Source organism: Dipodomys ordii, unplaced genomic scaffold (assembly GCF_000151885.1).
Source record: "Dipodomys ordii isolate 6190 unplaced genomic scaffold, Dord_2.0 Scaffold207, whole genome shotgun sequence".
Lineage (NCBI taxonomy): Eukaryota > Metazoa > Chordata > Mammalia > Rodentia > Heteromyidae > Dipodomys > Dipodomys ordii.
The window spans coordinates 1,613,791-1,630,464 of record NW_012267423.1 but is presented as its reverse complement, the minus strand read 5'-3'; the positions used below and the strand labels follow the sequence as shown (position 1 = coordinate 1,630,464).

The 16,674-nt window shown below is 38.1% G+C and overlaps 1 protein-coding gene across 1 annotated transcript in view; it reads left to right on the top strand.

Moving 5' to 3' along the window:
• The window catches only part of Fbxl13 (F-box and leucine-rich repeat protein 13), a 171,049-nt gene that overhangs the window by 147,434 nt on the left and 6,941 nt on the right, over positions 1-16,674 (top strand). The window contains exon 18 of the mRNA XM_013035265.1: positions 15,739-15,873. Coding sequence (XP_012890719.1) covers positions 15,739-15,873 — 135 coding nt within the window. The remainder of the gene's footprint in view (positions 1-15,738; positions 15,874-16,674) is intronic.

Genomic DNA, 16,674 nt, shown 5'->3' with positions numbered 1-16,674 from the left:
TGCATGAGGCCCTGGGTTCGATTCCTCAGCACCACATAAGCAAAAAGAAAAAAGCTGGAAGTGGCACTGTGGCTCAAGTGGTAGAGTGCTAGCCTTGAGCCGAAGAGCTGAGGGACAGCGCCCAGGCCCAGAGTTCAGGCCCCACGGCCAGACCCCCCCTATATATATATATATTTCTAAAATTTATACTGTTTTGGAATTTTTTTCAACAAATTTTAATCACCAAATATAATTGAAAAATATTTTGGTTTGGTTATATTTTGGCCATTCCTTTTAGTTTTCCCAATGTGCATTCTCTATCGATACATCTCCTTTATTCTTCAATCCTTCCCCATTAGTTATCTTTTTTTTCCTGTCACATCTCATGTTTTAAAAATAATTCCTAGCTCAACACTGGTGACTGTAATCATAGCTAGTCAGGCAGCTGAGATCTGAGCATCATGGTTCAAAGCCAGCGGGGGTAGAAAAGTCTGTGAGACTCTTATCTCTAATTAACAACTAGGATAGTGGAAGTGGCACTGTGGCTCAAGTGGTAGAGTACTAGCCTTGAGCAGAAGAGCTCAAGAACAGTGCTTAGGCCTTGGATTCAAGCCCCACAACCAACAACAATAAAAGTTCCCTTATTTTAAAAAAAAAAAAAAGTTCCCTTATTTTTACCAACTTATTAAAACCCAAACAGACAGCAATTAATCATTATTAACAGACAACCAAAGGTGTTCTGCTGTTGGGTAGGTGTCTCCAGAGGCAGCATTTGCTCTAGCAAGTGAACAAGATAGTCTTTTTTGGTGTAGCAAGAAAATGTCAGAATTCTTAAGAGGTTTCGTTGTGTTTGTTTTAAATCTCATACACTTTATTTGTTTTAGTATGTCTTAATATATAATATATTTAAGCAATTGTATATCTATGTAATTTGTAAAATACATTAACAGACACTTACTGAATGTGTCTGCTCAAAATGTTTTTACTGTGGTATTTATGATTTTTAAAATATGGTGAACAGAGCCATAAAGGTGATTACAAAGAATAGTATTAGCTATTCTTTCTTTACTAACTGCCTACTATGTGCCAGATAATAATTGCTTTATTCATATCATCTTATTCAATCTTCACAAATAACTCTGTGAAATGGGAACCGTGTTAAGGTATCATGCTACGCATAGATTGCAGAGAATATTAAGCCAGAGAAGTTGGATAACTTATCCAGAAATGCGAAACTTCTAGTGGCATACCTTGAACTCAGACCCACATTCTCTAAGATCCTGCTCATAAATGATACTGTACACTGTCTCTGACAGTTCTGAAGAGTAGAAGGCCTGGTATGTTTTGTTAAGAAGTATTTCCCACTCCCTTTGGACACCTATCTCAAACTCATCCTCAGGCTAGGGACTGGGGCTACAAAGATAAATTAAGACATGGATTCTGCCCTCAAAAAGCTGCAATGCAAGAGACAAAAGTCACATAAATATCTATAATACAAGTATAATGTGAGAAGGACAAAACATAGAGAGCAATGGGGTATTTAGAGGATGTCTCTGCTGCATGGCAGAATTATAATCCATACTTGAGCTAATTTGAAGCCCAAACTTCTCCCCAAATCGCCATATCATTCTGAAAAAAAAATTTACTCTGAGTATCTTTGAGGATATTTGCATGGGCCTTGACTCCTTTTCCCTTTGAAAATTCTTTTCATATTAAAAAGTAGGGTACATCTCTGAGATTGGGCATTAGCTAAGCCTTGCTCAGCCTAGAAGGCTTCTGGGCAGGGAGAGTGGAAATACAGTTGTTTTCAAATGAGATCTGACTCTCAGACTCTCCAGTTTGTTCCACCTGCTCTGATGCCTGGTGGGAGCAAGGCCATGTTTGGTAGAGTACTTTTATAGCTCATGGTCATATGAAGTCCAAGAAACTAGAATTTTGTGCTTAGCTTTTGAGTTAAAATTGTGACATGCATTTTTAGCCTTTGAGGCAACCCAAAATAGTCTTCCTTATAGAAATGGATTCTTGAGAGCACAATATTTTTCTAGAAGTATCAAAAAACAACTTTGCCTCAGTTAGGCAAGGAGTCAAGAGATGCTGTCATGCGTATGGACAGCTTTCTCAAGACTAGGAGTGGCCACCTGTCAAGATAGTTTAAATCAGAAGTACTGTACTGTGATGATCAGCAAATGTGAGTGAATTTCAGTCTCTTCTGTATACCCAATGTCAGAAAGCAGTCATTTAATATTCCACAGTAAAACTCAACTTGGGAGACAAAGTGTTTTACTCAATGACGTGAAATTTTTCTGTATTAACCCAACAGCAAAGTTGGCTGATACATTGAAGGAACCCAAATTGGATAATTCTTGCATTTTCTCTCTGTCTTCACTGTAAAACACTGACGTGGAAGAAGCTTAGTGAAGCATTTTCCCAGAAGACAAAAGCAGTGGTGTTGATAAATGAGGGATTCTGCAGAACTGGAACCATAAATGCATATTATTTTATCTGTCAGGGGAAAGATAGGATTTCATAAGTGATTATGTTGAGACATGCCTGCAAACTTAAGTACTTAATATGACTTAAACATCTCTAGAGGAAAATATGAGTTGTACGAGGAAAAGTTCTGACCTCAGCTCCCAATATTTGTCTGTCATGTAGCCTAAACCTTAGTCCAGTTTTTTTGTGCCTCACATTTTCCATGAAGAAGAATGCTATCATATATACATCAGAAACAAATATTACAATTCTTAAAGAAATTATGTATTTTAGGTGTGTTGATGCATTCCTTTGATCCTACCTATGTGGAGAGCGAAGATTGGGAAGTTTGAAGTTTGAGGTCAGCTTGGGCAAAAACCTTTGTGAGAAACCCTCACTCCCCTCTCCCCCACATCTCAGCTAATAAGATGAGTACGGTAACATGAGCCTGTCACTCCAGCTATACCATGAAATAGGAGGATTGAGTTTATGGCAAAAATGTAAGACACTATACCAAAAATAACTTAAGCACAGAGGACTGGAGACATGGTGAAGCACTGCCTGGCAAACACAAAGCCCTGAGTCCCCCCACCCCGACCCCGCTCCACACACACACCCAGTGCCACAAAATAAACCTAACTAAAACTGCTGAGAAATTCAGCTTGAAAGAATAACAGAGCTTTTTAAAAGTCCTAAAGCAGAACTGTAGTGATTCAAGCAATCCGAAGACATTGACAGATTCTGTTTAAGAGAGTTTTCCAACTCTGGAGAGCATGAATCCCCCTTTAAGGCTGGCCATCTTCCAATACATTATTTTCAAAGTCTAAATATTCTTTCTTGAGTTCTGTCTCCTCAGACTCTATCGGGAGTGGGGAATGTGAACCATACAAGACCTGTGAAATCATTGGGTACATGATGGGGCAGATGTGTGCTTCTAGTATGCTTCTTGTCAGCTGCCCACAGCCGTCTGCCTATATTGATGATTTTTTTAAGGCCCTCAAATGATGTTATAAATATCCAACTGGCACTGGGAAGAAGAAAGATTCCTTAAACTTCTGGGCAGAAAATAATAATATCCTACTGTTTATAACAAAATTCTTGTGTTAGTAATATAGACTCTTAGTTTTCTGGAGGATACTTCTATAGGAATTAGCAAACTACCTAGTATTTATTGAACCTTTGCTATGTTCCAAATAATGTGCTTCCAATCACAATCCAAGCTATCAGAGTTCCAGACAATACCACAAGAGACTTTTGCATAATGAATCTGAGCTGGGACTCAAAGCCATTGATTCCAGTGATCTAAAAGTGATCTAAAGTCTGTACCACGCTGGTGCCCGTTATGCTTGTTGAGCTCCAATGGCAGGGACCAATCTCTTGACACCATTTTGTTGTCAGGCAAGACAGATTTCTATACAAAGTCACACTGCAGGAATGAGTTAAGTAAGTAAGTGCTGAATCAGTTGAAAAAGACAAGATCTGTATGAGATCAGAGGGAAAGCATAATCACAGTGGGCTGTTGTGGTCAGAAAAAGAAGAGGACTTGTGGCTAATTAACGAAAAACATTTGTTTTTCTGTAAGAACAAGTTTTTATAGTTACTGTTGGAGTCATACAGAGATCTCAATAATAGTTAATACTTATTTCTCTAAAATAATACTGTGTCCAGTAGAAAATAATATAGAGTTCTATAGAATCTATTTTATGTTAGGAACAAATATCAAGTGTATGTATTATTTCATAGAATCTAGACAGCAACCTTTTGATATGGACGTGAATACTACTTTAACTAATGAGATCCTGTGGCCTGCAGAAATTCAGTCACCCCAGAGACAGAGCCAAGCTCTGGCCTCTTTACATGATGACATAATTCTAGTCGTATCTGCTTTACTAACTGCTTCTACTGGAAATGTGCCATCTTTTATCTACTTGCTAAAAAGTTCTTTCCAGTCTTACTTACTGGTAAAACAAGAGAAAATGTATAAGCAGTGGGAGAAAAACCCACTGGTGGTTTAGTCAACCTGGTGACTCTAGTCATGAAAAGAAAATGATATTATCTCATAGATATCCATTTTTACATATGAATAAGGAATTCTCACCAACATACTAGGGTTTCTAAAATCTAGCACTTACAGCAAAAATTAGTGGTGAATTGTTACATACTAGAGTATCTAATTCAGTATCCCAAGAACCTGGGCTGCTTCACAGTGAAGAATTACCTCTGAAGCAAATGAGTGTGTAGATAGCATTAGATCATAGACTTTGGTATTACCTTGAGTTGGTGCTTGTTTTCAAGTATTTTAATTCATCTTAATAAGTTAACATACTTTCACAATTACTTATATGCTTCATACTTTACTGGATCATTTTGTTCTTATATAACTGCTGAGATGTAAACTTTTAGCTTTCTTTTTATTACTCAATTCTTTTTTTTTTTTTTTTTATGGGGCTTGAACTCTGGACCTGGGCACTGTCCCTCAGCTCTTCAGCTCAAGGCTAGCACTCTACCACTCTAGCCACAGAGCCACTTCTGGCTTTTTTTTTTTTTTGCTTATGTGGTGCTGAGGAATCGAACCCAGGGCCTTGAGCATTCAAGGCAAGCGCTCTACCACTGAGCCACCTTCCCAACCCCTTGGAGTATTTTTAAATGGTATTTCTCCCTTCTTGGAAGCATGATTTTTATTAGAAATGATTTTTCTTTCATCTTTACATTGAGAACTTGGAGGGTAACCTCCAAAGAGGTACAACTCCTGAAAACATGGGAACCTATTTAAGCCTGGGTGGTTGGGAATTTTTTTCTACACTGTCTATTCTCAGTCTCCAGCAGTTAGTTATTTACCCTAAACTATTCCAGCTGGCACTGACCCTAGCTAGGACTGGGTCTTTTCCTAGGTCCTGATTCTGTCTTCTCCTGTCTCTCCAGTTTTCAGAAATGTAGTTTGCCCTTTGACTTCAATCATCCAACAGCTCTAGGGAGAGTGTTCGTTTGTTTAGACTTTTTCTTGTTTGGAGGATGGAGTGATAAGTTCCAAGCTCTTACATGACAGACTGGAAACTAGAAATCTCAAACATTCCTGAGGAGCCATGGACAGTGACTGAATCGTAGCTTTCAAAGGGAATGACTAATCTGAAGGTAGTTCCAAATCCAATCTTGAGAGCTCAGAAGTAAAGTCAGTGATCGGAGAGGCACAGGAGCCAAGAAAAGAGCTGTCACCCGGGAAGAACATTTCATCTATGAGTGTCCAAGCACATGCCTTTATCTTCACCACAGGGCTGGTGGGCTGTTTTTAATAGATGAGGCCTGTGGCTTTCTCAGAAATCAGGTGCTTTGCTCACATCCATCCAGAAGGGCTCCTAAACATCCTTAGTACAATAAGAGGGGCAATACATATATTTTCAATTGCTGAGCTGAAAATAATAAGTTAAGCTATATCATGCTTCTAAATAAGACCATGCTCAAACTGCCTTTTTTCAAATTATTAATTTTGTGAAAAGGTAACACCTTGTTCAGTAACTGAACTGAAAACATTTTTTTTAATCCTGGAGGCTAAATATTTACCACTGAGATACTACCCCACGGGGGGGGGGGCTCTTACTTGTCACAGGCCATTTGGATATTTATAACATCATTCATGGCCATACAGAGTTGTGATTCAAAGCAGATGAAAGCATATCTGTGCTATCATGTACCAAATGATTCCATGGACTGTATCTGATACAGGGGCTAGATGTTCTCCACCCCTGCAATGCCCTGATGTATGATCACCTCAGACGTACCTGCCAGTTTCTGCGGACAGGGTATTAGTAGTAGTGGGGAAGCTGGAGCCTCCACTTCCCCCACTGACCCTTAGGACCTCTTCTTTCTCAGATTCTTCATCTTGCCATAACTGCTTAGACAATTGTTCTTCTTTCCTTTAATCCTGAATTATGTTTAAGCCTCTTATCCATTCTCTCAGATGATAACCTTTTGCTTCTCTTCTTTATTTGACCTTTAGTTTAACAGATTTCTCTCAACTTAGAGAGATAGATAGGAGGGCTGAAGAAATGAAACTGGAAGAGCTGCCATGTGGGACATACTGTGAAGTGCATCATAATCCTACGATCAGCATGCCATCCATTGCAGCCTAATCTAGGATTGTCCAGCAAGTCAAGTGGTTCTACAGATGAGAGTCTGCTTTAGGGCAAATCTGAATGTGAGCTGGGGACTCAGAACTCACAGTCCTTCTCCTTGGGCTATATATGTCAAAATTAACATGGAACATTTACAGAGATACTCAGGTTGGGAAGATCCCAAGAGCCCTCCCCCCACCACACACACCTCTTTAGCAGGCAGAATGGCCCATAACCATCCTCTTTGAATGTTTCTCTGAAGCACAAAAAGAATTGTCTACATGGGCTCTGACAGTAAAAGCTGGATTGCTTCCTGTGATTCTTTTCTGATCTTAGATTCTTTGAACCATTGAACTTTCCAACTTGTTATAAAATGTTGTTGTTGTAAGATTCTTACCAATCGTTTTTAACAGATGATAAATGCCACCAAAATTGATTTCAGTAGAGGTTGACACATACTGATTTGTAATGCCAAAGACAGATTAGACATATTGGTTCCACACAGCAACAATTTTTAGAAAGTCAATATTGATTTCTGTTTCGTTTCTAAGATTAAGTCACTCAGGAATTATCAAAACACAAGGTTTCAATAACTACATCTCTCCTCCAGGAATAGAGTTATGTTCATGACTTGCAGGGGATGCAACAAACAGAGGATTCCTTTCCAACATAGCTTTAAGCATTAGCCTTTGGGTTCGTCAGATGCTCTGAACTCAATTGGATGAGGAAAAAGGTCATTTAGACATTTGGCCCTTTTATTTCTTGGCCATACTGCTAAGGAAAGTCTATTGTCATCTTGTACTGCAGGTCAGTATTGGGAAATGATTGACTAAAATACTTGATTAAAAAAAATCACAATGATCCCAGATGGTCTCAGTTTTTGAAACGTTTTCCAGGGTCCAAGGAACAAAGCAATAATTCCTCTGATAGAATTCCTCTGGTCATCTGGTAATCTATTGTAAAAGCAACCTCCACAAAACCTAGAACAATTAGGTGCTTAGTAACAGGAATCCATGGTATTATAGATATCCATGCCAAGCATTGGTCTCCTGAACATTAATGTAGAACTATATACACCCAGGAGCCCAGTGTACCTGAGATCAACTGGATGTCACCAATAAGTTCTTGCCAAGATACTGAGGCATTATTTTTTCTTAGTAAGTCATGAGCAAATGTTGCTCTCAACACAAAAGTGTTTCCCACTGCACAGGCAGTTCAACAGAGTTAGAAACTTGCAAAAATATATTTTGGTATTAAAAAATAATTAGAAACTTGTTAGAGTTCAGAGAATGTGGGATTTGACAGCTTGTCAGATTCCCATAGTCTGTAAGATTCCATGGGTACCATGTTTCCTTAGCTTAGAAAACAGCTGAAGCTGAGAACTCCCCACACAAATCTGGCATCTTGCCCACCCCCACTGGGGAGAACCACCCTCAGACAACTGAAGTTCTGCTGGACTTGCTAAATGAACATGCACATCTGTTATTTTCATATTGACCATCCACAGAGAAGAACGCTATGAGAACGTGTTAGAAGGAAGAGCAACCTTAGGAGGCCTCTCCTATCCCTTAAACTACCCCCTGAGACATTAGTTTATTCTATGCAAGATGAAACTTGCCAAAAGTTAAACAAAACCTGTCAGATTGTCTGCAGGCAAAAATAAAAAGGCAGGGAAAATAAACATCAGATTTCTTCTTTCTAACTAATAGCATGAGTTTATACTTCTTTTGCTTTAAACCCAAGTGGTCAATCTGTTTTTGGTTCCCTTGTAAGTGGCACAGCTGGCGTTTGCTCATTGTGACTAGCCTGACATAAACTGAGTGTGTGCGGTAGGTCTCAGAGGACTTGTAGTTATCTGTTAGGCTTTCTAATAATCTCACCGATCCATTCCAATTAGGTGTTCTTTACTCTATTTCCTTATCTTAAACACCACATCATCTTGAAAGCATTGCTTCCAGACTTTAAAATGGTAGACAGGATTGCTCCAGGATCCTTCTGGATCATTATTGCCAGACAAAAGCCAGGTGTTATTTCTGCCAGCTGCTTTTCAAGAATATACATGTTTTCTACCTTCCAAAGTTCATGAGATAGAATTGTTTATGTTCTCTTATAAACAAAGAAACACAAAGCTAAATGATGTGCTCAAAGCCACAGATATAACTTCAGATTCTAAACCATATTTTTTTCCTGTCAGTCTGATAACCTCTCCTGATTAGATTATCTCTTATTTTATCTGTCCCGAAAGAGAGATCAAAGCAGTATTGATGATCTTATTGTTCCTTAGAAATCAAAGAGTAAGAATTATGCGTTGCCTTTTTCTTACCTAAGTAAATGGCTGGGTAGCCATGCAAATAGAAACCCATCAACTCTTTCATGCCGGTAATATACCTTTACATTTCTCTGCTCTTCTTTTCTCCTAGAGGGGAGGTAATTAAATGACTGTATACTCATTTTTTCTTATCTTAGATAAATAGATAAGGAATAATTTGTCACAGACTACCAGAAAAATATTTGATTTCCCTTTTTGCAACCATGGCTGATTGTTTTGTAAATATAAAATTCTAAGAGGCTGGGAAGGTGGCTCAGTGGTAAAGCGCTTGCCTTGTATGCATGAGGCCCTGGGTTCGATTCCTCAGCACCACATAAGCAAAAAGAAAAAAGCTGGAAGTGGCACTGTGGCTCAAGTGGTAGAGTGCTAGCCTTGAGCCGAAGAGCTGAGGGACAGCGCCCAGGCCCAGAGTTCAGGCCCCACGGCCAGACCCCCCCTATATATATATATATTTCTAAAATTTATACTGTTTTGGAATTTTTTTCAACAAATTTTAATCACCAAATATAATTGAAAAATATTTTGGTTTGGTTATATTTTGGCCATTCCTTTTAGTTTTCCCAATGTGCATTCTCTATCGATACATCTCCTTTATTCTTCAATCCTTCCCCATTAGTTATCTTTTTTTTCCTGTCACATCTCATGTTTTAAAAATAATTCCTAGCTCAACACTGGTGACTGTAATCATAGCTAGTCAGGCAGCTGAGATCTGAGCATCATGGTTCAAAGCCAGCGGGGGTAGAAAAGTCTGTGAGACTCTTATCTCTAATTAACAACTAGGATAGTGGAAGTGGCACTGTGGCTCAAGTGGTAGAGTACTAGCCTTGAGCAGAAGAGCTCAAGAACAGTGCTTAGGCCTTGGATTCAAGCCCCACAACCAACAACAATAAAAGTTCCCTTATTTTAAAAAAAAAAAAAAGTTCCCTTATTTTTACCAACTTATTAAAACCCAAACAGACAGCAATTAATCATTATTAACAGACAACCAAAGGTGTTCTGCTGTTGGGTAGGTGTCTCCAGAGGCAGCATTTGCTCTAGCAAGTGAACAAGATAGTCTTTTTTGGTGTAGCAAGAAAATGTCAGAATTCTTAAGAGGTTTCGTTGTGTTTGTTTTAAATCTCATACACTTTATTTGTTTTAGTATGTCTTAATATATAATATATTTAAGCAATTGTATATCTATGTAATTTGTAAAATACATTAACAGACACTTACTGAATGTGTCTGCTCAAAATGTTTTTACTGTGGTATTTATGATTTTTAAAATATGGTGAACAGAGCCATAAAGGTGATTACAAAGAATAGTATTAGCTATTCTTTCTTTACTAACTGCCTACTATGTGCCAGATAATAATTGCTTTATTCATATCATCTTATTCAATCTTCACAAATAACTCTGTGAAATGGGAACCGTGTTAAGGTATCATGCTACGCATAGATTGCAGAGAATATTAAGCCAGAGAAGTTGGATAACTTATCCAGAAATGCGAAACTTCTAGTGGCATACCTTGAACTCAGACCCACATTCTCTAAGATCCTGCTCATAAATGATACTGTACACTGTCTCTGACAGTTCTGAAGAGTAGAAGGCCTGGTATGTTTTGTTAAGAAGTATTTCCCACTCCCTTTGGACACCTATCTCAAACTCATCCTCAGGCTAGGGACTGGGGCTACAAAGATAAATTAAGACATGGATTCTGCCCTCAAAAAGCTGCAATGCAAGAGACAAAAGTCACATAAATATCTATAATACAAGTATAATGTGAGAAGGACAAAACATAGAGAGCAATGGGGTATTTAGAGGATGTCTCTGCTGCATGGCAGAATTATAATCCATACTTGAGCTAATTTGAAGCCCAAACTTCTCCCCAAATCGCCATATCATTCTGAAAAAAAAATTTACTCTGAGTATCTTTGAGGATATTTGCATGGGCCTTGACTCCTTTTCCCTTTGAAAATTCTTTTCATATTAAAAAGTAGGGTACATCTCTGAGATTGGGCATTAGCTAAGCCTTGCTCAGCCTAGAAGGCTTCTGGGCAGGGAGAGTGGAAATACAGTTGTTTTCAAATGAGATCTGACTCTCAGACTCTCCAGTTTGTTCCACCTGCTCTGATGCCTGGTGGGAGCAAGGCCATGTTTGGTAGAGTACTTTTATAGCTCATGGTCATATGAAGTCCAAGAAACTAGAATTTTGTGCTTAGCTTTTGAGTTAAAATTGTGACATGCATTTTTAGCCTTTGAGGCAACCCAAAATAGTCTTCCTTATAGAAATGGATTCTTGAGAGCACAATATTTTTCTAGAAGTATCAAAAAACAACTTTGCCTCAGTTAGGCAAGGAGTCAAGAGATGCTGTCATGCGTATGGACAGCTTTCTCAAGACTAGGAGTGGCCACCTGTCAAGATAGTTTAAATCAGAAGTACTGTACTGTGATGATCAGCAAATGTGAGTGAATTTCAGTCTCTTCTGTATACCCAATGTCAGAAAGCAGTCATTTAATATTCCACAGTAAAACTCAACTTGGGAGACAAAGTGTTTTACTCAATGACGTGAAATTTTTCTGTATTAACCCAACAGCAAAGTTGGCTGATACATTGAAGGAACCCAAATTGGATAATTCTTGCATTTTCTCTCTGTCTTCACTGTAAAACACTGACGTGGAAGAAGCTTAGTGAAGCATTTTCCCAGAAGACAAAAGCAGTGGTGTTGATAAATGAGGGATTCTGCAGAACTGGAACCATAAATGCATATTATTTTATCTGTCAGGGGAAAGATAGGATTTCATAAGTGATTATGTTGAGACATGCCTGCAAACTTAAGTACTTAATATGACTTAAACATCTCTAGAGGAAAATATGAGTTGTACGAGGAAAAGTTCTGACCTCAGCTCCCAATATTTGTCTGTCATGTAGCCTAAACCTTAGTCCAGTTTTTTTGTGCCTCACATTTTCCATGAAGAAGAATGCTATCATATATACATCAGAAACAAATATTACAATTCTTAAAGAAATTATGTATTTTAGGTGTGTTGATGCATTCCTTTGATCCTACCTATGTGGAGAGCGAAGATTGGGAAGTTTGAAGTTTGAGGTCAGCTTGGGCAAAAACCTTTGTGAGAAACCCTCACTCCCCTCTCCCCCACATCTCAGCTAATAAGATGAGTACGGTAACATGAGCCTGTCACTCCAGCTATACCATGAAATAGGAGGATTGAGTTTATGGCAAAAATGTAAGACACTATACCAAAAATAACTTAAGCACAGAGGACTGGAGACATGGTGAAGCACTGCCTGGCAAACACAAAGCCCTGAGTCCCCCCACCCCGACCCCGCTCCACACACACACCCAGTGCCACAAAATAAACCTAACTAAAACTGCTGAGAAATTCAGCTTGAAAGAATAACAGAGCTTTTTAAAAGTCCTAAAGCAGAACTGTAGTGATTCAAGCAATCCGAAGACATTGACAGATTCTGTTTAAGAGAGTTTTCCAACTCTGGAGAGCATGAATCCCCCTTTAAGGCTGGCCATCTTCCAATACATTATTTTCAAAGTCTAAATATTCTTTCTTGAGTTCTGTCTCCTCAGACTCTATCGGGAGTGGGGAATGTGAACCATACAAGACCTGTGAAATCATTGGGTACATGATGGGGCAGATGTGTGCTTCTAGTATGCTTCTTGTCAGCTGCCCACAGCCGTCTGCCTATATTGATGATTTTTTTAAGGCCCTCAAATGATGTTATAAATATCCAACTGGCACTGGGAAGAAGAAAGATTCCTTAAACTTCTGGGCAGAAAATAATAATATCCTACTGTTTATAACAAAATTCTTGTGTTAGTAATATAGACTCTTAGTTTTCTGGAGGATACTTCTATAGGAATTAGCAAACTACCTAGTATTTATTGAACCTTTGCTATGTTCCAAATAATGTGCTTCCAATCACAATCCAAGCTATCAGAGTTCCAGACAATACCACAAGAGACTTTTGCATAATGAATCTGAGCTGGGACTCAAAGCCATTGATTCCAGTGATCTAAAAGTGATCTAAAGTCTGTACCACGCTGGTGCCCGTTATGCTTGTTGAGCTCCAATGGCAGGGACCAATCTCTTGACACCATTTTGTTGTCAGGCAAGACAGATTTCTATACAAAGTCACACTGCAGGAATGAGTTAAGTAAGTAAGTGCTGAATCAGTTGAAAAAGACAAGATCTGTATGAGATCAGAGGGAAAGCATAATCACAGTGGGCTGTTGTGGTCAGAAAAAGAAGAGGACTTGTGGCTAATTAACGAAAAACATTTGTTTTTCTGTAAGAACAAGTTTTTATAGTTACTGTTGGAGTCATACAGAGATCTCAATAATAGTTAATACTTATTTCTCTAAAATAATACTGTGTCCAGTAGAAAATAATATAGAGTTCTATAGAATCTATTTTATGTTAGGAACAAATATCAAGTGTATGTATTATTTCATAGAATCTAGACAGCAACCTTTTGATATGGACGTGAATACTACTTTAACTAATGAGATCCTGTGGCCTGCAGAAATTCAGTCACCCCAGAGACAGAGCCAAGCTCTGGCCTCTTTACATGATGACATAATTCTAGTCGTATCTGCTTTACTAACTGCTTCTACTGGAAATGTGCCATCTTTTATCTACTTGCTAAAAAGTTCTTTCCAGTCTTACTTACTGGTAAAACAAGAGAAAATGTATAAGCAGTGGGAGAAAAACCCACTGGTGGTTTAGTCAACCTGGTGACTCTAGTCATGAAAAGAAAATGATATTATCTCATAGATATCCATTTTTACATATGAATAAGGAATTCTCACCAACATACTAGGGTTTCTAAAATCTAGCACTTACAGCAAAAATTAGTGGTGAATTGTTACATACTAGAGTATCTAATTCAGTATCCCAAGAACCTGGGCTGCTTCACAGTGAAGAATTACCTCTGAAGCAAATGAGTGTGTAGATAGCATTAGATCATAGACTTTGGTATTACCTTGAGTTGGTGCTTGTTTTCAAGTATTTTAATTCATCTTAATAAGTTAACATACTTTCACAATTACTTATATGCTTCATACTTTACTGGATCATTTTGTTCTTATATAACTGCTGAGATGTAAACTTTTAGCTTTCTTTTTATTACTCAATTCTTTTTTTTTTTTTTTTTGTCATGGGGCTTGAACTCTGGGCCTGGGCGCTGTCCCTCAGCTCTTCAGTTGAAGGTGAGCGCTCTACCACTTGAGCCACAGTGCCACTTCCGGTTTTCTGGTAGTTTATTGAAGAGTCTCATGGACTTTCTTGCCTGGGCTGTCTTTGAACCACCGTGATCCTCAGATCTCAGCCTCCTGAGTAGCTAGGATTAAAGGCGTGAGCCACCGGCACACAGCAATTCTTTCTTTTTTTTTTTCTTAAATGAAAAGTGGGAATAAGATTTAGAAATCCTGAGATAAAGGGGAAAATTCTTAATGACTTTAGACCTTTTTTCTAACCTTAAAAATTTTAGATGAATGTTTTGGCATCTTAAAATAATACTAGAGAGTAGATATTATTTCTCCTAAGTAGGAAAGGAAACTGAGGCTTAGAAAAGTTGTTTTGCTAAAGTTTAGAAGCAGTAAATGGTAGAAATGAAAACTTAAAAGAATTTGCTTTATCTATAAATAAATTCCAGAGTGCTTGGCCAGCTATTCTCATATTTATACTTCTTTCCCACCATTCATGACTCTAACAATTACTGACATTTTAGCCAGATTTCATTGGAATTTTAGCAGGAATTTAAATATCACTAAGCTGTTAAACTGATGTGTAAATGACTTTTGCTAGAAAGAGATTTTATTTTTTATCATTTTTTTATTGTCAAGGTGATGTACAGAGGGGTTACAGTTACATGAGTAAGGTAATGAGTATATTTCTTGTCAATCTTGTTACCTCTTACCTCCTTTTTCTCCTATTTTCCCTTCCCCTAACCCCCCTGCAAGTTGTACAGATCATTTCCAACATATTATCTTGTGTGTATATTGCTGTTGCGTTAGTTCCTGCCTTTGTCTTACCATTCTGTTGTTCTCCTTCCCTAATTCAAATAAATATATATGCAATACCAGGATAACAAAATCAAGCACAGTGACAACAGGGGATATACCATAGGGAGAAGAGCATACAAAAGAAACAAAAAAAGTCAAATAGTACATTAAAAACAACAACAAAGAAAAACATCTTGTGTCCATGCTTTGGAGTTCATTTTGTTTAGCATCATCTTATATGGTCATATGTACATATAACTATTGAGCTATTCTGCTCATCTGCTAAGATTATCCTAGACATATACTAATTATTACAAATAAGGGAAACCATAGGACCTATGTTTCTCTGGGTTTGGCTTACTTCACTTAATATGATTTTTTCCATGTCTTTTCATTTCCTTACAAATGGGGCAGTGTCATTCTTTCTGATGGAAGCATAGAATATATATACACCATATTTTCTTGATTCATTCATCTACTGAGGGGCATCTGGTTTGGTTCGATATCTTAGCTATGGTGAATAATGCTGCCATAAACGTGGTTGTGCTGGTAGCTTTAGTATGGCCTTATTTGTAATCATTTGGGTAAATGCCCAGAGGTGAGATCGCTGGGTCATAGGGAAGCTCTATGTGTAGTCTTTTGAGGACCCTCCATACTGCTTTCCAGAAAGAGATTTTAGATATAGTGTTTTATTGCCATCTATATTTCTGGGACTAAAATATATTCTAAGTAAAGCGTCATCAGTAGAAGGGCTCTAGATGTATGTTGTATTTGAATAAAGACTAAAGAAAAGTCATGAAAACTCTCTGATCTTGGAATTTCTTTCAGGGATTCTGTAAAAATGTACCATTCTTGGAATACCTGGATGTCTCTCATTGTACCCAGCTGACAGATAACATTATGAAAACAGTGGCCATTTACTGTCCTCAGCTCACTTCTCTCAGCATTGCAGGCTGTCCAAAGGTATGCTGCACAGACAGGGCTCAGACATGGCAAAGGAAAGCACTGCAAAAGAATCCTGACTGGGCAGCAATCAGAGGCTAAATTCATTATAGAACTTGTTTTCTTTGCTATGGCTGAGGGATTAGATTTTTCCTGTATCCCCAAATTAGAAATGGCTTTAGCATTTCATTAGTGTCACAGTAGAATTTTTTTAAGTTTAAAATACAATTCTCAAACAATATAAACATGTGTCAATGATTTATTTAATTTAGTAGTCAGAAAACCAACAAAATAAAACAGCAGTCCATAGAGCATTTGGTATGTATAAGAATTGAAGAATGAAGCCAGGCGCCCGTGGCTCATGCCTGTAATCCTAGCTACTTAGGAGGCTGAGATCTGAAGATTGCGGTTCAAAGCCAGCCCAGGCAGGAAAGTCCATGAAACTCTTAGCTCCAAAGAACCACCAGAAAACCAGAAGTGGCGCTGTAGCTCAAGTGGTAGAGTGCTCGCCTTGGGCTGTAGAGCTGAGGGACTGTGCTCAGGCCCAGAGTTCGAGCCCCACAACCAACAACAACAACAAAAAAAGAATTGAAAAATGAATGTTGGATTATGATTTTCAAGTTAGAGCACAACCATAACCTTCGTATTACAGTTTCTACAAGATAGAAATAATTTAGTTTTTTTCCTAGACAAAACTATATTAACATGTGATAGCTTTAATCAACAGTTTATTAACAATAGTTCAATTTGGGCCTTAATCAACAGTGAATAGTATGTGAAACAAGGGTATAACTCCCTGTACATTTCCTTAGATGAGTCAAA